This window comes from Anabrus simplex, chromosome 14 (assembly GCF_040414725.1).
Source record: "Anabrus simplex isolate iqAnaSimp1 chromosome 14, ASM4041472v1, whole genome shotgun sequence".
In the NCBI taxonomy this organism is placed as follows: Eukaryota; Metazoa; Arthropoda; class Insecta; order Orthoptera; family Tettigoniidae; genus Anabrus; species Anabrus simplex.
In genome coordinates, this window is record NC_090278.1 from 71,891,822 (window position 1) to 71,914,592 (window position 22,771).

Sequence of the window (22,771 nt, forward strand, 5' to 3'; positions counted from 1 at the left end):
CAGTTATGTTACTAAACTGAATTCTATCAAAATTCCGCTAAACACACACAGATAACTACAGCACTGGAAGAAAAGAGAGAAATCACGTTCATGAAAACAAGAAAATATCATTGGCAAGCGAATGTGTATTTCCAGCACGGATCACAGAGACGCATTGAACGCCACGGCAGATGCCCTCATCGGTAGTGTTTGACCTCACCACTTTGACACATCACAGATGACACTGTCACGTCCCGGAGATGTGCGAATCGGCCTTTATTTGCACGGGTCTGTACGTATGTTCGCGTATGACCTAGGCTGTACAAGTTCTGTACACCTCTGATCTTCTGCAGCAGATGCAGTTAATTCCTCACCCAAAAAATGACACACGTCTGGGATAAATAACAGAGTCACAAGTTCAACAAAAACAATGCCTCGCTTTACTGGTAACAGATAAATATGTCTTATATAATACGTATTATGTTATGTCCTGCTATGTGAGGTACACCACTACGAGAGCAATGACCACACACGTCACCAGCATGCCCCCGATCAGTACGAACTTGTCCTGGTAGGCTCGTCGCTCGATAAGCCTCATCGTCGTGTTGGACAGCCCGAGTGTGTTAGCGATGTCGAACAGCCTTCGGTGTGCACCCTTCAGTGTTGATCGCTGGTCCCTAAGGTTCTCCAGAATGCCAGATCCAGAACGTATCATGTCGTCTACACCACGATTTGCATTCTAGAAGAAGAGAAAGAAATTTTAAAATCATCAATTACTTCTTGACATTATGGACTCCTAGCATTCTGAAATCAGAAATTTAGCACTTTCATTTGTACATTAAACATTTTGTAGTGTTTATACATTTTTAATTTAGTGTTTAAAAAAAAAAATGAATTAATCTGATAACTAGGTAATGTCTCTTGATATTATTAATGTGAAATTACCATTTACCATGAGATTACCTATGGAAAAACAGTGGAAATATGGAATCGATCTGGTGATGGCATTCCTTGGTCTAGAGAAGACATATGATAGTGCTAATAGAGAAAAGGGGTGGGAAACCCTGGAAAGAAAAGGGTGTGAAAGGCAATCAAGGGAATTACTTAAAGGAATATATAAGAATTTTTCCAGTTGTGTCCAGACCCCAGTGTGGAGAATAGGTTGGTTTAGAAACCAAACTGGACTAAGACAGGGAAGTGTATTGTCTCCAATTATGTTTATAATAGTACTGGATGAAATTCTAAAGGAAACAAAGGCAAGATATGGAAGGGATATGAAAATATTATTGTTTGCAGATGACATAGTGATCTGGGGAGTCAACAATACAGAAGCGCAAATAAAACTAGAGGCTTTAATTGACAATATTGAGAAATATGATATGAAAATCAGTGTGAACAAGAGCAAAACAGTAATGATGACAAGGGGAGAAAGAGAAGGAATTGTTAGTATCAGGGGACAAAACCTTGAGGTTGGCGAATACTTCAAATATTTGGAAAGTGAAATAATGCAAGATTGGATAAGGGGATCAGCAAAGGGAAATACATTCTACCAGAATGTAAGAAACCTGGTGTGGAACAGAGATGTTCCTGTGAAATGTAAAGAGAATGTACAAGATGTACTAAACCCCTTATATTAACGTACGCATCAGAGACTTGGCCTTTGACAGCAAGAGATGAGAGAAAAATTGAGGCCAGTGCCATGAAGTTCCTGAAGAGTATGGTGGGAAAGACAAGGAGATACAGAGTAAGAAATGTTGAGGTCAGAAAAGAAACAGGGGATAAAAACTGAGTGATAGGATGGAGAAGCATAAATTGAGATGGTTTGGACATGTTATGAAGATGCAGGAGAGAAGCCCTGAACAATATGGATAGACTCTGTCAAGAACAGTACAAGAAAAAAGACACTGGACTGGAATACAATTAAAGAGGAGTGGTGGAAGGAGAGGCAACAGTGGAGAAGTGCAATCAACACCCCGACCTGGCAGGAGGTGGACGAGGAGAAATGAAAACGATGATGATGATGATGATGTGAAATTAAACATACTTGTATAGAGTTAATAGTAAAATTAAAATGCACACAATGTTTTTATTATACTTATTATTTTTTACAAGTTGCTTTACGTTGCAGGGACACAGATGGGATACAAAAGGGCTAGGAGTGGGAAGGAAGCAGCCATGGTCTTAATTAAGGTACAGCCCCAGATTTGCTTGATGTGAAAATGGGGAAACCATGGAAAACCATTTTCAAGGTTGCTAATAGTGGGGTTCAAACCCACTCTCCTGAATGCAAGCTAACAGCTGAGCACCCCTGACTGTGAGGTCAACTTGCTCAGTTTCTTTTGATATTATTAAACATACTTTTCAATCCCAAAATAGTGTTGTAAAATGAAGCTCCTTAATATCCGTTATTGGTATATTCAAGTCTATGGTCTCCAGAATAGTTTAAGAGCTTGCAGAGGAGAGATTTCTGATTGAACACCTATAAATGAATTTTGATCTACTATCTCCTCAAAAGAGATCTACAAGGAACAGGAAAAATGGAAGGATATCTGGCCGGATATCTATTAAATGGAGGTCATAATAAAGCGGTCAGATGAACGTACCTCAGACATTTTGCGAACTCTCTGGCAGTGTATGGTTTCACCCACACACCTTTCAAAACAAAAGCTCACCACAAACCAGACCTACAATGTATCTGTGAATCTGTGGCATTTTCTATGAAGAACTGACTGAAAAAACTAGAAATATCCATAATCCAGTACAGAAAAGTTTCTGTATATACAACAAGCAATCCACTTTGACTATACACAGGATTAATTTTGAATTTATGTGATGACCTTGTAATATTTCCTTGTAGATGATATTAGTTGCTTTACTCCTCATGTATCTACATAGCTGCATATCGTGTTTTTCCAAGGTTCTTCCGACTGACTGACTGGCTGTTAGTCTGCTCCTTTCTCCCTCTGCAATAGTTAAACCATTCCTGCGCTTTCAATGAAACAATGATAAACTCCTAAGACGTACATGCAAATTATATACTGTAAAGAGTTTTTTTAAAATAATATTTTGATAAGGATTACTTAGCTACACAGTAGCAGACTTTTTTTTTTTTTTTTTTACAATTAACTTTACGTCACACTGTCAGAGATAGGTCTTACAGCGACGATGGGACAGGAAAGGCCTAGGTCTGGGAGGGCAGTAAACATGGCCTTAATTAAGATACAGCCTGGTGTGAAAATGGAAAACCACAGAAAGCCATTTTCAGAGCTTCCGACAGTGAGGTTCAAACCCACTATCTCCTGAATGCAAGCTCACAGCTGCTCGCCCCTAACTGCATGGCCAACTCGCTCGGCGCAGACTGTTTGAAGAGCTTTTTATGCTCCACAATTCTTTCGCACACACTTGAGAGTCTTCCATCGATGGTTTAGGGAGTGTAATCCAAGAAAGAACACGGATGGCCATTTTTTCTTTTACTTCACCACTGCTTGGTTCCCTTTTGACGCCTAAAGAAAAAGCTAGAGGTCACGCAAGACATCAGAAAAGAATAAACTTAAGTACTTTGATCCTACCATTCGAAATTATAAATATAGACTTCTTCAGTTTATCTTACAAGGTAATTAAAGGAAGAAGTAGGGGAACAAGGAGAACATTTTTGGCTACGGAATCTACGAGAAAGGAATGGACACAGTAATCCCACTTTTTTTTTGGCTTGCTGAGAACAAGAATCGGAGGTCCCTATTGACAGCCGACATATGATGAGAGTAAGGTACAGGAAGAAGAAGAAGAAAGTTTCATACACCTAACCCTTCCTTAACATACAAAAGTGAAATCCTGATCAAAAACCATCTGGTGGTTCTTGAGATCAACTCCCACAAACATAGACAGACACCTATAGGAGGCCTTATTTTAAATGTGTAAGATAACGCTGATGTGGCTACTGTAAGGCGGGGAATACTGTACCTGTAAAGACATGTGGTGCTGTAAGGAATGGTCTATAAGAATACTGGTGTCTCCATCACTGGAAGCGCTGTTGTGAGTGAAGCGCCTACTGAGGAGTTCCTCTCGGTCCCTCTGTTCCTGCTGGCGCTGGTACTGACGATGTTGAAACATCCGCAGGCCAGCCTGTGAACACAAATACCCCAGCTCACAGCACATCTCAACTGCAATATACATTAAACAAGTAACTCGTGTGTATAAAACAATAGTATATCCAAGTTGTATACTATCTTCATTAATTTTCTTCTTTTTTTTTTTATTTTTTTTTTACAATTTGTTTTACGTCACACTGACACAAGTAGGTCTTATGGCGATGATGGGACAGGAAAGGCCTACGAATGGGAAGGAAGCGGCCATGGCCTTAATTAAGGTACAGCCCTAGCATTTGCCTGGTATGAAAATGGGAAACCATGGAAACCATCTTCAGGATTGCCGATAATGGGGTTTGAACACACTATCTCTCGAATGCAAGCTCACAGCTGCGTGACGCTAACTGCACGGCCAAATCACCAGGGCACTGATATATATATATATTTCCTATTTGCTTTATGTCACACCAACACAGATAGGTCTTATGGCAACAATGGGATGGGAAAGGCCTAGGAGAAGGAAGGAAGTGGCCATGGCCTTAATTAAGGTACAGCTCCAGCATTTGCCTGGTGTGAAAATGGGAAACCACAGAAAACCATCTTCAGGGATACTGACAGTGAGGTTCGAACCCGCTATCTCCAGGATGCAAGCTCACAGCTGTGCACCCCTAACCTCATGGCCATTGATATTTAAACATCTCTTCAGAACAGAGTGAAATCTCCATACAACGATTACCGATTCGATGATAATCACCTCTATAACAATAAAATATTATGTTCCCAGCAATAATTCCATTAATTCAATACAAAATTCATCTTGATTTGACAATACTCTTGACAATGATAAATTCCGCTAACGTGCTTTCCTTCCGGTATAACAATAATACAAACCATGATAGAGTCGGGAAAACATGTCAGTGTCATCTGAGGAGCAGAAATCTGAATGAGCCATCATTATTTCCCGCAGGAGTTATTGCATCTTGTAAAGTATTCACAAATTCTCTTTAGAGTTTTGCTTGTGTTCTGGAGAATCATCTGGTGACTCTCGTGTGTTTAACAGTCTGTCATTTCCAACGTTTGAAGTAGTGTTGAGCAGTTCTAACATATAATGCTGAGAATATGGTAGTTCTTTTGCTAATATAAAGAACAATAGAACAAAAATGAGTTAACATAGTAAATACGCCCAAAAACATGAATTTAGATGAAGGCTACAAAACCAGCAATTCTTGAATGTATATTATACAGAAATTATCAGTAGGCAGGACGGATCATGAAAATACAGGCGCACCTCTTGCAGAACAGTAACGGAAATTGTCCATCTGATCGCCGAACAAGAGATACATTTCAAATGTTCCAAAGATGTTTTGGAATTTACATGAACCTGGGGCACAGAGACAAGACAATATAAAATGAGACACAGTGAAATTCTATATAGTTAAGAGCTGCCAAGAGAGATTTTTTTTTTGTTGTTTGCAAGTTGCTTTACGTCTCACCGACACAGATAGGTCTTATTGCGACGATGGGAGATGAAAAGGCTAGAAGCGGGAAGGAAGCGGCTGTGGCCTTACTTAAGGTACAGCCCCTGCATTTACCTGGCGTGAAAATGGGAAACCACGGAAAAAAAAAATTCAGGGCTGCTGACAGTGGGGCCCGAACCCACTATCTTCCGATTACTGGATACTGGCCGCACTTAAGCGACTACAGCTATTGAGATCGGTCCAAGAGAGACTGAGGTGGTGGTTATCGTTTTAAGAGGATGTACAACTGGGCAACCATCCTCTATTTACATTAATCAGAGGAAAAATGTGGAAGAGATCTGACACTTCAAAAAATAAAGGTATCGGCCAAAGAAAGACAAGGGCCAAGAAGGGTGTGATAAAGAAAGGTTCCGTAGGCCTCGAATGCTCTTAATACTGTTGGGGTGGAAAAAAGAACAAGAACTGACCAAGGGAGGTCAGATAGGATCGATGAAAAGGAGCCTAGCGAGCCTGGCACAAGTAAGTGGAAGCAATGATAGACTCAGCTAGGGGACCTGTGGACACCAACCCATGCTCCCAAGTTGAGAGCCCCAGGGGCCCCTTTTAGTTGCCTCTTATGACAGGCAGGTGATACCGTGGGTGTTATTCTACCGCCCCCACTCACAGGGGGAAGAGAGATACTAATTAAGTCGGTCGCCTTGATAAAGAATACTGCAGTATGTTCGAAACATCAGCAACCTGTACATAAGGTACCATAAAAAAATGTCCCAACTCAGCAAAAGAGCTGACGATGATGATGTGAGTACCATCAGACTGTATTTGTCGTTTTGTGATATTCTTATGCATATTAAGATGCAGCCAGTTGTAAATATATTGAAAATAAAACTGACTGGAGGATGACTAACGGTATTTACTTAAGGCTCAGAGCGAGCACTGACACATAACATGCTTAGTGTTCATAGCAGCATTGCATGAGAAGCCTTACGATCAGCCTTTGTAGAGCTTCTTGCCAGTCAATTAATGATGAAAAGATATAGAAACATATTTCTATTTTAAACTCCTCGTACAGACAACTGAGGCATCTTATATTATTATTACTAAGCTATAATCGGTGTGTTCTGAAGTGAAAGAAGGAGACCCTGGATTCCATGTCCAGTAGTAGTAGTAGTAGTAGTAGTAGTAGTAAAAAATGAAAATCCACAGCCTGTTTCCAGTCATTTGACTGGGCCAGGAATGGAATTAATGAAGCCCACATCTAGTAGCGAGGATAGGTATTGTGCGGGCTGCCAAAGCCTGTCGCACTCCTCTGGGACAATGATTAATGAATGACAGATGAAAATAAATGATATTGGAGAGTATTGTTGGAATGGAAGATGACAGGGAAAACCGGAGTACCTGGAGAAAAACCTGTCTCGCCTCTGCTTTGTCCAGCACAAATCTCAAATGGATTGACCGAGATTTGAACCATGGGACCCAGCGATGAGAGGCCAGCGTGCTGCCGCCTGAGCCACGGAGGCTATTATAATATTAATCTACTCAACCTGTTTCCAGCCAATGACAAATGAAAGGTTATGGAGCACTGTCACAACAAAATTGACAGGGGAAACTGGACATTTCATTTTAAAAAATCTTGTCCTATCTCTGCATCTGTCAGCCATTTGCAAATGGGGACAAGCCATTCAGAACAAAATAATGGAAAAAAGCTCTATCTACTTGAGCTACAGTACCCTAGGTCATACATTTGTTCTGTTGAAAAGGATCTAAGCTACAGGTCTGGCACTACTGCCAGATCGTGTGCAAGTCAACTGTTGTGGGCCAATTTAATTTTGTTAGTCTTGAATTCCAGTCATCACTAGGTCCATTGCCACAGCCAATACTACAATCAGCGCTCATACTAGTGACTGACAAGATGACGACGATGGTTATTTAAAGGGGCCTAACAGCTAGGTCATCGGCCCCTAATTGTATGAGGTGAACGAAATGAAAATTAAAACTCAAATGTATCCACTGACTAGAATCTAAATGAATGATGATGAAAAAATGATCGTGAAACAAACACAATCAGTGGATCCAATTCACAATGCTTAATTACTGGGATGGTGCTTATGTAAAGGGGTCCAAACTCCAGGTCACCGGCCCCTCATAATGGTACTAATGACTGGTAAAGCAGAACCATGGTGTTCCTCACATAGTGGTACTAATCATAGGCAATGTAGACCCACGGTGTATGGTAATGCCTACAGGCAACACAAACCCATGGTGTTCCTCATATAATGGTATTACCCTCAGGCAACACAAACGCATGGTTTTCATCACATAGTGGTACTAATAACAGGCGCCAGCCAAACCCGTGGTTTTTCTCACATATTGGTACTAATCACAGGCAACGTAAACCCATGGTTTTCTCATAAAGTGGTACTACTCGTAGGTAACACAGACCCATTCTGAACACAGTGGAACTGACCGATGGATGATGCTCATCATAAGCAATGCCCAGACCCATAGTGTTCCTCATATAATGGTACTGTTCCTATATGATTAGACGAATGATTGTCCTCGCAAGGTGGTACTAGTCGCAAGTAACGTCGACCCATGGTGTTCCACACATAATGGTGTTAATCACAAGTAAACCCCTGGTTCTAAAGTCGCCATCCTTTTTAGCTGCCTCTTACAACAGACTGGGGATACCATGGGTGTAGTATTTGTCTGCATCCCCCACCCATGGGGAGGTGGGGCAGGTGACTATCAAGAACGAGCAAGGAGTATGGCCTTGAAATCAATAAGACCACGACGAAAGTCTTGATCGTGGACAGGCTGAACAACAACCTGGTTAGCTGAGTTAGAGGAGGGGATTCATCTTCCTGGGAACTCTAGTGTTGAACAAGAGAGGCTGCTCGGATGAGATAAGAAGATGCCTTGCCCTCGCCCGTGTGGCGACTACCAAACTCTGTAAGAATGGAGGTACAGGGCCATCTCCAAGAATACGAAATTGAAGCTGGTAAATGCGCTGATAGTTCCGATCATCACGTACGCCACTGAAACATGGACTGTTAACACTTTCCTCGCGGTTCGGGTCACCATGTGTCCCGAAGCATGTTAGTGATGGTGCGAAATTCCCAGAATTGCGGAGTAAGTAACTGCATCCTAGTTACAAATTTTGCAATAACTAATGGCAACATAGTGTTCCTATTGTAGTTAACTAGTTTCAATCGGCCCACTGGTGACCCGAAGGAATTTTTTTGCATCTTCCATTCATATAGCTTGGGGTCACCCTGTGTTCGGATTGTTGTCTAACCTATACGGTATCTAACCATCCACGGAAGTCACCAAATTATGAAATATTTCCCTTCAATGGACAGCTAAAGCTTTATCTTTGGCATTCTAACACTTAAAGCGAATGACACACGAATAAATAAAGCTTGCGTTGTGTAAAACGAAACTAACAACTCACTTTTCATATTAAAAGCCTTTACTTAACCACCTAATCAATACAAATTTTTCATTGAATAGTACTAGTTTCGGCCGATACGACGGCCATCCTCAGTATTCACAACAAGACATTGTTTTGATAAGGACATAGTAACATTCCAAATATCTTAATAAAACAAGTTGAATGAGGTTAAATTCCCCAAGAAGCTAGGACCATAGATGATCACAGAAACACATAAACATGCACATTCAAAATATTCATTACAATGTGCATCTAATACTTGCCACTTTCTCCCACAAATTGTGGGGCCGCGGGTGCGAACTGGGTCGTACATGTTGACTTGGCCCTGTTTTACGGCCGGATGCCCTTCCTGACGCCAATCGTATACAGAGGGCTGTAATCACTATTGCGAGTTCATGAGGTGGTTGGTAGTGTGATGTGTGAATATGAAGAGGAGATTGTTGGAACAAACACAAGCAACAAGTCCTCGAGCCAGAAGAGTTAATCACACAAGATTAAAATCCTCGACCCAACTGGGAATCGGATCCGGGACCCTCTGAACCTAAGGGTACGTCCAAGATGCACACTGGTTTTCTGAGTCAGACAGTCGGCGCTGAACGTGGACTTTCCACGTAATTACCAGTTTCGGCCCTAAGTAGCAAGTACCTGCTGAAGAACCTTGATCTTCTTTAAATAAAATATAATGTTACTATTAAGTTGAAAGAAGATATATGATGGTTCAACCATTCAATGCTATTAAAATAAGAAATGTATGTTTTACATTCCTACTTATTTATAATTGGTACCGGTTTTGACAAGTATTCTTGGTCATCATCAGCCAATCACAAACAAGTATACAAGACAATGCACAGGTAAATAAAATGTGAAATTTAAATAATTCCATCAGTTGCTGTTTGTGAAGCACAAAAACACTTTACGGAGCACTGTGTGTCAAAATTTCAATGTTATGAAGAAGCCTAGAATCAAATATGTACTTTTCAGCTGCAGTTCATGAGGCACTGTATAATTTTAGGGGTCAGCACTGTGTGTCAATAGTTCCGAAAATATTGAAGAAGTCGTAGATCAAATACGTAAATGTAGTATGGAGCAAGTTCTTGAAGAGTAGCAAAACATATATGCCGATCGGCACTGTGCTTCCAAAATTTTGTGGAAATCTGATGAAAAAATTTAAAAAATTCAAGTATCAAGCCTTTAAATGCTGATATGAGTGAAACAGTACAATATAGTTGTATATTATTTGTCGAAGGAAATATATCCAAGTTACAGAAATTTGTATGTTAGATTCTTGAAGTTACTGAAGTGATAATGTTAAAACACTACTTATTCTAATTTCAGATGACAAATTCTAAGTAGTGTTAAAATGTACTTGGATGCGAAATGTAAAAGTCTAAAATTATTCAACAGTTCATTATGAGATGTCACTGATCTTGATGTTCAATATCTCTCTCTCTCTCTTACTCTATTGATTTCTGTATTACAATGTTAAATGCTCTTGTAAGTTTTAAAAACATCTTATTTCTAATTGAAATGGTACATTTTTATAAAACTTGCATCAGTAGAAGTCTATAATAAAATATCACATGTCTTGATATTTTAAACATACTTTGACTTCTACAATAAAACCGGTTTGAGTTTGTGTGTTTTGAAGAGGCAAATAAAATTTTAAAATCTTCATGTAATTTGCTCGAGGTCAAGTTGTCTAAGTTTAATGCCTCATTATCTGAAGTGGGATGGTGAAAATGTTCCTTATCTCATAATTGCAATCTGCTGGAGAATTGTGCTGTGTCAGATTATTTTCTTGTTGTCTCTAGCTTGTCACTTGTGTATTTGTCGGGAGCGTGCTGTGTACTGCCGTGTGTACGACGGAGACCTATGGCGATTCTCACATAATTGTGCCACTCATAGGCAGCGCAAATCCATGGCGTTCCTCACCTAGGGATACTAATCACAGGGACCCCTACTATCCCGTGGTGTTCCTCACATAGTGGGTACTAAAAATGAAAAGAGATATGGCTTTTAGTGCCGGGAGTGTCCGAGGACAAGTTCGGCTCGCCAGATGCAAGTCTTCTGACCCTGTCGGGAATCAAACGCAGGACCCCTGTGACCAAAGGCCAGCACACTAACCATTTAGCCATGGAGCCGGACATAGTGGGTACTAATCACAGGCAACGCAGACCTACGGCGTCGCTCATATAGTGGTACTAATCACAGGCGATGCCCAGACCCGTGTGTTTTTCACATTATGATACTAAACGCAGGCAAAGTAAACGCATGGTGTTCCGCATATACCGGTACTAAATACAGGTACTGGAAACCCATAGTGCCCCACCCACAATGTTACTAATAACAAACCTATGGTGTGATCTACACAGTGGTACTAATCACAAGTACCTATTGTTCTAATTCCATCATCCCTTTGTCGCCCCTTTTAGTCGCCTCTTATGACAGGCAGGGGATACCGTGGGTGTAGTCTTTGTCTGCATCACCCACTCACAGGAGGTCGTACTGTAACTAATCGTATGATGAAACTGTGGAGTACCGAGCTCGATAGCTGCAGTCGCTTAAGTGCGGCCAGTATCCAGTATTCGGGAGACAGTAGGTTCGAACCCCACTGTCGGCAGCCCTGAAGATGGTTTTCCGTGGTTTCCCATTTTCACACCAGGCAAATGCAGGGGCTGTACCTTAATTAAGGCCATGGCCGCTTCCTTCCCACTCCTAGACCTTCTTTCCCATCGTCGCCATTAGACCTATCTGTGTCGGTGCAACGTAAAGCATCTAGCAAAAAAAAAAAAAAAAAAAAAAAAACTGTGGAGTGGAAGTAGTTTGACTGTGGTAAGGCTAGACAAAAATATTGTTACTGCAGAAATTCTGATGGGTTCAGCTTCAAGAAGAATGTGTTATATTCAAAGAATTGATTTGGAAATTTTGACATACCACTGATTCTTAAGCGGAAGCAATTTCCTCTAAATTTAGCCTTCTGTGTCGCAGGCACTATACTAACAGCCACTATATAGGTAGGTTTCACTGTATACCGATACCACAGAAAGTCTTCTACTGTCAGTACAGTTCCTTATCCATGATTTAACACACTTTTGGTTTTACAGACACCCTTAACTCCTAATAGTCTGTCTGTTAAATCGAGAGATTAGCAGTGGCGAAGTTGGGACTCGTGGCCCTCCCTTACACTTAACCACGTAAATTAGAAGGAATTTACAATTCTATTATAAAATCAGAAATAACTAAGCTAAATAACAGATTTGGAGAACATATAAGGAAGAAAGCGAAGCTCAACAAATAAAAGAAATCCAGAGCATAAAAAGTTAGAAAATGAAAAACAAGTAAAATACAAAATGAAAAATACAAGCCAATGCATAAACAGAACACAATACATAATAAAGTAACAGAAAAACAAATATGATAATAAAGAGTGATCTACGTTCATGAGCTAAGAGCTGAATATTATGTACATTTACACTATAATGATAAAAATAATATTAACCTAATATTAATTATTATTATAATAAAAATAATAATGTCTCAAAATTTCTCCCAACCAGAGCTTCACAGCCGGGATTTGGACAGCACAAGAAATAAGCTGAGATCAAAGGCATGAACTGTAAGACAAACACCATACAAGGTTGTACACATAACTCACAAGAAATACAAATTTCTTTACCTGCAAATGCTGATTGTCATACTTGAGTTGATCGATTCTCAGTTTAGCATTTTGTCTACGTTGAACTGGTTCCTTATACAGGAGGATGTCCAAGCGCTCACAATTACTGTAACGAACAGAGAAGTAAAGTTAACACAATAACTGTTGTTTAAAATGGCTCAATTATTACTAAAAGTATGGAGCAAAATTTCACATCAACATGCACAAAGAATGAAGTAATATATAAAAAGATAGGAACATTAAAAGAAATGCACAATAATAGGAACCTGAAAAAGAACACACAATAGGAAAAATGTAATAACCAGAGTTGGGAAGTAATTGAGTAAAAATAATTGAATTACTTGTAATTTTTACAGTCTTAGTAAATTTTACTTTTAATCATTACTTTTTTTTTTTTTTTTTTTTTACAAAATGTAAATTTTACTTGTAAGTTACTCCTTGAAATAAAATTGTAATAGTTACACTCTACTAATCATTACTTGAGTAACTGATATAGACCTACATCGCACAGAAGCAGAAACAGGGAGGGGAGGGGAAATTAGTAATGATCAAGATATTTTTTTCAGTTTTACAGGGACATTGTTTTATCTATGACAGGGATTGTCACTCACCCAGTCGCCTGCGCTGCGAGTCTGTCTCCTGCCAACCACTTTACCATCAGCGCTCGCCAGGCACCGAGTCAATGAGCGTTATCGCACAAAATTTCCTGTACTTAACAAAGGTATTATGTATATACACTCGCTCACCTAACGAAAATGGCATTCGAACAACACACTGAGCATCAAACACGTGACCACTTGACTAAACTGAACTTGACACTGATGAAGCTCTCGGCAGACTGCAAAGGTGAGGAAGTTGTGGCGCCGATAAGCGCATTACTGCAAAGTGCATGGCGGAAGACAAGATTGCGCTTCTGGCGACCAGGCGAGAGACAATTCCCATCATAGATAAAACAATGTCCCTGTACTACAGCAGAACCACTAACTTTACCCATTCTGGATGAGGTACTTTTTAAACTCTCCAGTTCTTCCAAAGACATCATACTTTTCCCAACGACATTCTTGACATTAAACACAGGTAATCTTTCAAATATCTCTGTACAGTGACTTTTCAGTAAATGCAAAGATGTACTACCCGCCAAAGAGGTTAAGGATTAGTGCTACTTGCTTTACGTCGCACCGACACAGATAGGTCTTATGGCGACGATGGGATGGGAAAGGCCTAAGAGTTTGAAGGAAGCGGCCGTGGCCTTAATTAAGGTACAGCCCCAGCATTTTCCTGGTGTGAAAATGGGAAACCATGGAAAACCATTTTCAGGGCTGCCGACAGTGAGGCTCGAATCCACGATCTCCCGGATGCAAGCTCACAGCCGCGCGCCTCTACGCGCACGGCCAACCCGCCCGGTGTTAGGATTAGTAATGAGAATTTTATGAACCAATTATTTCATTTGTAAAATAAATTGCAAACTATTTGAAATGCTAAAAAAAAAGTCATTAACTAAAATACGAAATGTCTGCACACGGTAGCTGAGGCCATACGATTATTATTATTATTATAATGATAGGAAAAGAGCATTTTGCAAGTTCCAAGTAATCATCACCTAGTGATAAGCAAGTTCCAAGTAATCATCACCTAGTGATAACAGTCAATGTTTTTATGCTAAAAAATGAAAATCCAGCCTGTTTTTCACTCATTTGACCAGGTCAGGGATGAAAGGAATGAAGTCCTCATCCAGCTTTCCTCATCCAGCGGCGAGTTTATCTTAGAGGGTCGCACTCCTCTGGGACAATGATTAATGACTGACAGATGAAGTGAAATGATATTGGAGAGAGTTGCTGGAATGAAAGATGACAGTGAAAACCAGACTACCCAGAGAAAATCTTGTCCTGCCTTCCCTTTGTCCAGCACAAATCTCACATGGAGTGACAGGGATTTTAACTACGGTTCCCAGTGGCGAGAGTCCGGCACACTGCTGTCTGAGCCACTCAGGCCCCATTCTTAAAAAAAAAAAAAAAAAAAAAAAAAAAAAAAAAAAAAAAAAAAAAAGTCAGCAATTTCGTTAAGACCAGTGTTCTGTAAAGTAATCTAATTGTAATATTACTGGTTAAGTTACTAGTTGTAAAAGTAATTTGTAATCGAAATTGAGTAAAATATTTCTCACGTAACTGTAATGGTTAATCCACACCAAAGTTAATAAACAATGTTAACGAAACAAAGTTAGTAAACAGTGTTAAATTAAAACATTTCTCAACTTGTTAATAAACTTTTGTTAACAAACTTCTTCAACATTGTGTCTACACCAAAATAACTGTTTGTGAGGTTATAATTGAGAGGATCAGGAAGAAGAAAATACTTCCAGCTGCAGCTTTCATTATTTTAGCGAGTACAATCAGAGAAAAGCACAAACGCAAAACATGGCGAAGAAAAATACTGTTAAGGCGAGTGGAATTAAGTTTGGAAAGAATACTTATGTCAGAACCTTTAATTCATGATGCACCAGGTTTTCAAAATTCTCTTGAGAATGCCTCCACATGACTTTCAGTTCTTGCTGACAGTAACTGGGTCTGAAATTGCGAGTAATGATACAGATTATCGAAAAGCCGGCTCCACTAATGACAGGCTATTTTTTTTTATAGATAAGCTATAACTTTAAAGATTCCTAGCAACTGGTGACATTTCACTTATACCTATACATATTTGTCTAGAGCAGGGCCTCTCTGGGTGCATGCACGGTGCAAAAGACGACTTCGCCAGGTTGACCAGAGTGCAGACCCACACTCCTCGATTTGGAGCAATATTGCTGTCTCTCTCCTTCCCCATGCCTGTATCGCTCTGCCTGTCTCCCTCTTCTTCACTTGCTCCGTAGCACTCCAAATCCGAGTCGAGGTGAGCCGAGGTTAGCCGAGTAGCACAGAGATGAAGCGTTGGTCCGAGCTGAACCCAGTGGGACTGATGCACTGTGCACAGGAACTCTGCGCCTCAGTTTGCACGCATGAGATTTTGGGCATTTGAGAGGCCCTGGTCTAGAGTGTCATAACAAGCAATTTCAGTTATTGTGTCTGAGGTGTTTAAAGATTTATACAGCATCAAGAAATTGGTAAAGGTACGAAATAAAGAAAATATTAATGTAACCTACCTAGTTTGATGACATACAAGCAATTATAGGTTAGGTTATTCAGCGAGTAGTGAAGATGGAAATGAAACTACATTAGAACACAGCTAAAATATCATCAAACAGAATTAAAGGTACTGTATATTAGAACTTTCACTTGTGATTTGATAGTCGATTGTTAGAAGAAATAAGAAATCATCGTTTTCTGCGCTATGAATCTGCGTGCTCTAATTGCATCCTTGTGCATGTGCAAACCGAAATGTTAACAAAAACACGAAAAGCTAACGAAAAGTTTCATTCACAAAAGTTAAAGAAATGTTGTTTATCAACATGCTCGAAAAGTTAATGAACACGCTATTTTGTTTATTACCATACAGAAATGTTCATGAACATTGTTCCTTAACAGTGTTTACTAACAAAGTTAACGAAAACATCTGGGTGAGGATGCACCTTAATTCAGCCCAATTATAATTTTCTTGCATTCCCCTCTTTACTGGCAATAACTGGTCTGTGGAGGTAGAAGCAAAAGAAAGAGGAGCCAAGGACAAACCTAAAAAGGTCAAAGACAATCTTCATACACCACTGCCTTCAAATGGACTGGCTCTTTTCTCATCAAATGTAATCATTCTAGTAATCATTACTTTAGTAATTGATATTCATTGCACAGAAGCAGAAACGGGGGGGGGAAATAAGTACACAATGGTCAAGATAACTTTATCAGTTCTACTACAGCAGAACCAGTAGCTTCACCAGTGCTCACTTCTGCTTCCCAGCTTCATCAAGAGTGTGCAGGCATCAATAATCACTGACTGGCCATCTTAACAGACCTTCAGCCTTGATATGGAAAGTTTCATTCACAAAAGTTAAAGAAATGTTGTTTATCAACATGCTCGAAAAGTTAACGAACACGCTATTTTGTTTATTGCCATAGACCTACAGAAATGTTCATGAACATCACTGGAAATTTACAGTACAGCTGGTCAAAAGCATCTGCTATTTAATTTCTATGTTTTAACTTCTTTCGCTACTAATGGATCTTCTTAACAAACTTAAGTTACGCAGCAGTTCAACACAAAAAAAGGCCCAAGACAAACACATGTGGAAAACGACTAGCAACACAGAAAGAGAGAAGGATTCCAACGGGTCAACACAAGTAATAAAAAGAAACGAACAAGATACTTTTATTACAAGCTGCCCTATGACGCACTAACACAGATAAGTCTTATGGCAATGATGGGATGGGAAAGGGCTAGGAGTGGAAAGGAAGCAGCCATGGCCTTATTTAAGGTACAGCCTGGTGTGAAAATGGGAAACCACAGAAAACCACCTTCAGGGCTGCTGACAGTGGAGTTCGAACCCACTATCTCCAAATGCAAGCTCACAGCCGCGCCCCCCCTAACCCAAACAAGAGACAAATCAAGGAATATATGTTGACCTGTTGTGTGGAAAGGGACCAAAAGATGTCACTGGAAATTTTACAGTACAGCTGGACAAAAGCGTCTGTTGTGTTAAAATTTAATTTCTATGTTTTAACTTCTTTTGCCACCAATGGATCTTCTTAACAAAACTTAACAGTTCAAGTATTCATGACTCAGTATCATGAAAACTTTGTACAACTGCTAAGCAAATTAGTGAAAGCTGTAATTATGTTTTTTTCTCAAAATACAGTGTTCTTAATAGCATCAGTCAATAATTAATATCTTCTGAAGTATTGCACCTAGAATCATTAACTCTTTTCTTTTAAATGCTCAGTATCTTATGCCAATTTTAGAACCACAAAAACAAATTAAGAATCTGACTTTAGGTCCCTTTCAGCGCAATTGGTCACATACTAGAATGTCTTGATTTATGAATTTCATACTAGAATGAAAATAACTTTTAAACTAATCGTAAAAACATAAAAATTCAATACAGGTATCAGATACATCATGATACTGTACAATAAACAGGACAGCCAACGTTGGCAGTTGTTCGAGAGTGGACAAAAATTGAATGACATGTGGACGGTAAGCAAAAGGAATGTGGTGGAAACAGTGACAAGTTCTCTTACTTTTTTTCTTCTTTTTTTTTTAATGTTGCACTAATACAAATAGTTCTTACCTACTGCAATATTAAAGGTGTTAAATCATGCTTTTACCACAGGCTAGTGTATTTATGAGCACAGTAGAGAATACCTATCTGTCAGGAGGAGGTGAAGCAACTCTGTAGGTCAACAGCTAGCTCAAATTTCATATGTAGCACAAATAAAACAGGTTGCAAAGTTTGGGCTGGGAAGAATTGAGAGAAAGAAGGAGAGCTGCTCGACTAAGTGGTATGTTCCGAGCTGTCAGCGGAGAGATGGGGTGGAATGACATTAGTAGATGAATACGTTTGAGTGGCGTTTATAAAAGTAGGAAAGATCACAATATGAAGATAAAGCTGGAATTCAAGAGGACAAACTGGGGCAAATATTCATTTATAGGAACGGGAGTTAGGGACTGGAATAACTTACCAAGGGAGATGTTCAATAAATTTCCAATTTCTTTGAAATCATTTAGGAAAAGGCTAGGAAAACAACAGATAGGGAATCTGCCACCTGGGCGACTGCCCTAAATGCAGATCAGCATTCATTGATGATTACTGAAAGTGAAAACAAAATGTCAATATCTTTAACCATTCGTGAACTATTTGAGATGGACAACTTAGCTGAATAACCCTGTATAGTTATTTCGTACTCATAATTTCTGTTCCTAAAATGAGAACCTCAAAGTGGATGAATTTGAAAATAAAATGAAGAAAAAGTATAAACAGGCAGCCTACATTTAAGGAAGAACCCATACTACAAACGTACAGGCCTTAACGAATTGTACAGGTACTTCAGCAAGAAGTAGTCTCTATGCAAAAACTCTTAAAATTAAACATATATAAGCTATAGGTCTAACCAAGGCCTCGAAAAGTTAGTATTTTACAGTCAGGACCTTATTGCCCATGTAGCTAAGATATTTGAGAGAGTATCAGAAGGAAGACTGAGGAGGAAGCTAGAAGGAGAAATGGAAGAACAATATGGTTTTAGGAAAAACAGATCAAGGTTTGATCTGATCTTTATATTACAATATATGATGGAGAAAAGATGGGAGTTTGGAAAAGACATACCTAGTGATGACATTTACTGACATTGAGAAAGCTTATGACAGTGTGCCCAGACAGTTGGTATGGGATAAATTAAGGAGAAAACAAGTTAACAGAGTGGAACTGCAAATGATAAAAGCTATGTACAAAAATTGTGTTAATAGTGTGAAGACTAGTATAGGAAAAACAAAATGGTTTGAAGATAAAACTGGTCTCCAACAGGGAACTTACTATCTCCCATACTATTCTTCATAGTCATGGATGACATTCATAAGACTTGGCAACAAAAGCCATGTTGTTTGCAGATGATATAGTGATATGGGGTGAGGATGAAAAGGAAGTGCAAAAACAAGTACATGTATGGAATCAAGAGATAGAAAAATTTGGGATGAAAGTAAGCACAGAGAAAGGGGAAGGAAGGAAGGAAGGAAGGAAGGAAGGAAGGAAGAAGGAAAGATAAAACTGAATGGTAAAATTCTGGAAGTGGTTAAAAGTTTCAAGTAGGCCTACTTGGGAAGTGTGATCACAGAAGATGGAAAGATTACCGAGGAAATTGGAATACAACTAGCAAACAGAGTGTAAGGGGTATTTTGTAGAATTAAGATGTCCCGAAGAAATGTAAGAAAGTATTATATTCAACCTATTATGAACCCATACTAACCTATGCAAATGGATCGTGGACTACAACAAAACGAGAGGAGAGTAGAATACAGGCAGCAGAGTTGAAGTTCCTAAGAGGTATCGAGGGCAAGACCAGAAAGGACAGAATTAGAATTACCGAGCTCGATAGCTGCAGTCGCTTAAGTGCGGGCAGTATCCAGTATTCGGGAGATAGTAGGTTCGAACCCCACTGTCGGCAGCCCTGAAAATGGTTTTCTGTGGTTTCCCATTTTCACACCAGGCAAATGCTGGGGCTGTACCTTAATTAAGGCCACAGCCGCTTCCTTCCCACTCCTAGCCCTTTCCTGTCCCATCGTCGCCATAAGACCTATCTGTGTCAGTGCGACGTAAAGCAAAAAAAAAAAAAGAATTAGAATTGAAGAGATTAAGGAAAAGGACACGAATCTTGAAATGTCAAGACAGAATAGAAACAACAACGCTAAAGTGGTATGGGCATATGATGAGAATGGGAGAAGAGAGTGTGCCAAAAAAAGCTTTTTCAGAGAAGTTAACAGGAAAGAGACCACGAGGAAGACCCCAAAAGAGGTGGACAGATTCAGTATGGGAGTGCATACAGAAGAGGGGAGGAAAATCAGAAGATGTACTTAAAAAAGGAGAAGAGTGGTGGAGAGATAGGCAGCGATGGAGGTCCTTGATTCACAACCCGACCCGGGAAGCTGGAAACGGGAAATGATGATGATGCCAATCAAAACTATATGAACACGTATTGTGTGAAATGAACACCGTACATGTATTTAATGAGTAGACCTACTTGTCACACAAGTTACGCATGGAATTTCACCAGCTGCTATCTCAGTACTACAATAACAAGAGTCCAGCATACCTTGTAATAGTATCAATTCTCGCCTGGATCTCCTTTTCTAAAGGGCCTGGATCTCCACCGCCAATTCTCTCTAATTTTGTAAAACATTGCTGAGTTTCCTGGACTAGTTTATTTGTCTGATGATATAACGATTCCATCGCTTCAGAAGAACACCGCACATTCAACACAAGTCATATGGTTCACTGTCGATATAGGAAAGCATTGAACAGGTAATTATGTTCTGTCATGCAGAAGAATCAAATTACCATTCACTTTGCCCACATAGGTAAAAACATTCGTAATTCTGATAACCCAGACGTGTCATCTGTTGAGTGTCAGATTCTCATCCTATACACTGATACAAACTTAACAGTAGACAATTACTCCATACGTTCAATTCGGTCCAACAAACACTACCACGCAACCTGCCGTAACGCCCATAATAAGTCACAGTGAGGAAATATTTTGCATACACTGCGCATGCTGTTACGTAGTTAATCACTTTTATCTTTAAAATACAACCTGCAATGAAAGAATGCTCTTTCTAAATGAAGGCACGGTATCTCAAATTTCTCGTAGCAATAAGTATTTGATTCCAAAAATGTGTTGGAGACAAAGAATATATGGTTTGAGAATCAAAGGATATTTCGGATGAAATAGGATTTGACACCATCTGACACGTTTATTCTCTCATTTCTTTAGTTTTTACTCATTCGTGAGAAAAATAGGTATTGCCCCTTTATTTCTTCATTGGAAGATCGTCATGAGTCAGTTTGGCAGCCTTGTAGGCAGAATTTAACAAGTGCTATGTACCAAAGCGTAACATAGAAGACAAAAGAGTCGGGGCGGTCTGGTTGAATGCCTTTACGTGTAATCACCGTTTATATTTCGAATTATATATAATATATACTACAGTAAAATTATATATTGTCTCATATTAGACAAATATGGAAAAGGTAATAACATGGTTAGTATTTTATATGTAATTCCTATTTATTGCAGTATAAAGAGTGTACGATTGTAGATTTACGACGCCCCTTCCGAAAAGCTGGCGTCCTCAGGACTTACGAGTGAAATGTCTAAGAGTATACAGTTAATGGTACATTTCAGATTATTTAATGAATTTATACCTGAAGATAGGTATAACAGATGCGATAATTCAGTCTTAGTAGAATAATACTCAGTTGGAGGCATTTGAAGGTCAACACCACACCACCTCGATGCCGCTGGTTTTCGGGACGATTATAAACTGTGGGAAAATTTTACGATTTCTCGCCACTTGTTAAAAATCTATAATACTATACCTGAAGAGATCATAAAAAATACCATCATCAGTAATTTTCGGTATATTACGTCACAGTTCGCGAATATATAGAATGTAATTAAAATAAGATTAATTGGTCAAGCAGTGACTGCAGAACATGTTACCGACATTTCGTCAATCATTGAGTTCAAAATTTAACTAGAGAAAGTCAATGTTTACATGTAATTTATAATTTCTGTTAGATAAATCTCATCCATCAGCCGAAAGGAAGGTTGTTTAGCCCTTTCAATTACATCTCTTTCAAGGACTTACAGGAAGAACGTGTAAATCTGCCTAGCAAGGATCCGTACATTAGACAAGTAGACATCCACTCATTAAAAATGCAGATAAGTAATGGAAAGCTAAGTGGTATGAACTGAATAAGCAAATATGAAAATGTTTTACAGAAGTCAGTTGGTACAAGTGGGAAACGTGAACATTCTGTTTGTGATTTATGGAAACCTTCATTCCAGTGACCGGTGTCCTTTTAACAAATAACTATTCAAGTACAATAAAACATTTTACATTGAGGTAAGCCAGTTTTTTTTTGCTATGGCGACGAAGGGATAGGAAAAGCATAGGAGTTGGAAGGAAGCGGCTGTGGCCTTAATGAAGGTACAGCACCAGCATTTGCCTGGTGTGAAAAATGGGAAACCATGGAAAATCATCTTCAGGGCTGCCGACAGTAGGATTCAGACCCACTATCTCCCGGATGCAAGCTCACAGATGCGAGCCCCTAACCGCATGGCAAACTCGCCCGGTGCCACTTATTTTAAAAGCATATATTATTAATTATAATTATTTTTCATAGAGATTTAGAAAAGAAGAAGTCTGACATGAAGATAAGTAGTACTCACAATACATATCAGGTAATGGATTTACAAAAGTTTTCAATGTAGCCGCTATTAGCCTAAATTCACACCTCGGTGTGATGAAGCCAACTTCCTTGTACTGTGGTGTTTCTTAAAATGACTGCTGCCTCAAATGCTTGCGTTTGGAGGTCTTCAAAGTCATGTGCTTCATGTTTGTACATCATTTCCTTCATAAGTTCCCAGAAATAAATTTCCAAGGACTGGGCATATGGGGCGTGCAGTTA

General features: G+C 39.4%; 1 protein-coding gene across 2 annotated transcripts; it reads right to left on the reverse strand.

Annotated features, from left to right (window-relative positions):
* Positions 1–396: 396 nt before the first annotated feature.
* Membrin (golgi SNAP receptor complex member 2) lies at positions 397–20,786 on the reverse strand. Of its 2 annotated transcripts, none has more exons than XM_067158375.2 (4): positions 20,639–20,786; positions 12,670–12,775; positions 3,940–4,101; positions 397–718 (listed from the first exon to the last, which is right to left on the reverse strand). In XM_067158375.2, the coding sequence occupies exons 1-4, from the start codon at positions 20,695–20,697 to the stop codon at positions 473–475; spliced, it is 573 nt and encodes a 190-aa protein (XP_067014476.2). In that variant the 5' UTR covers positions 20,698–20,786; the 3' UTR covers positions 397–472. The 2 variants fall into 2 exon arrangements, with proteins under 2 accessions (XP_067014476.2, XP_067014477.1); XM_067158376.2 differs by having other exon boundaries at positions 20,394–20,766.
* Positions 20,787–22,771: the final 1,985 nt, after the last annotated feature.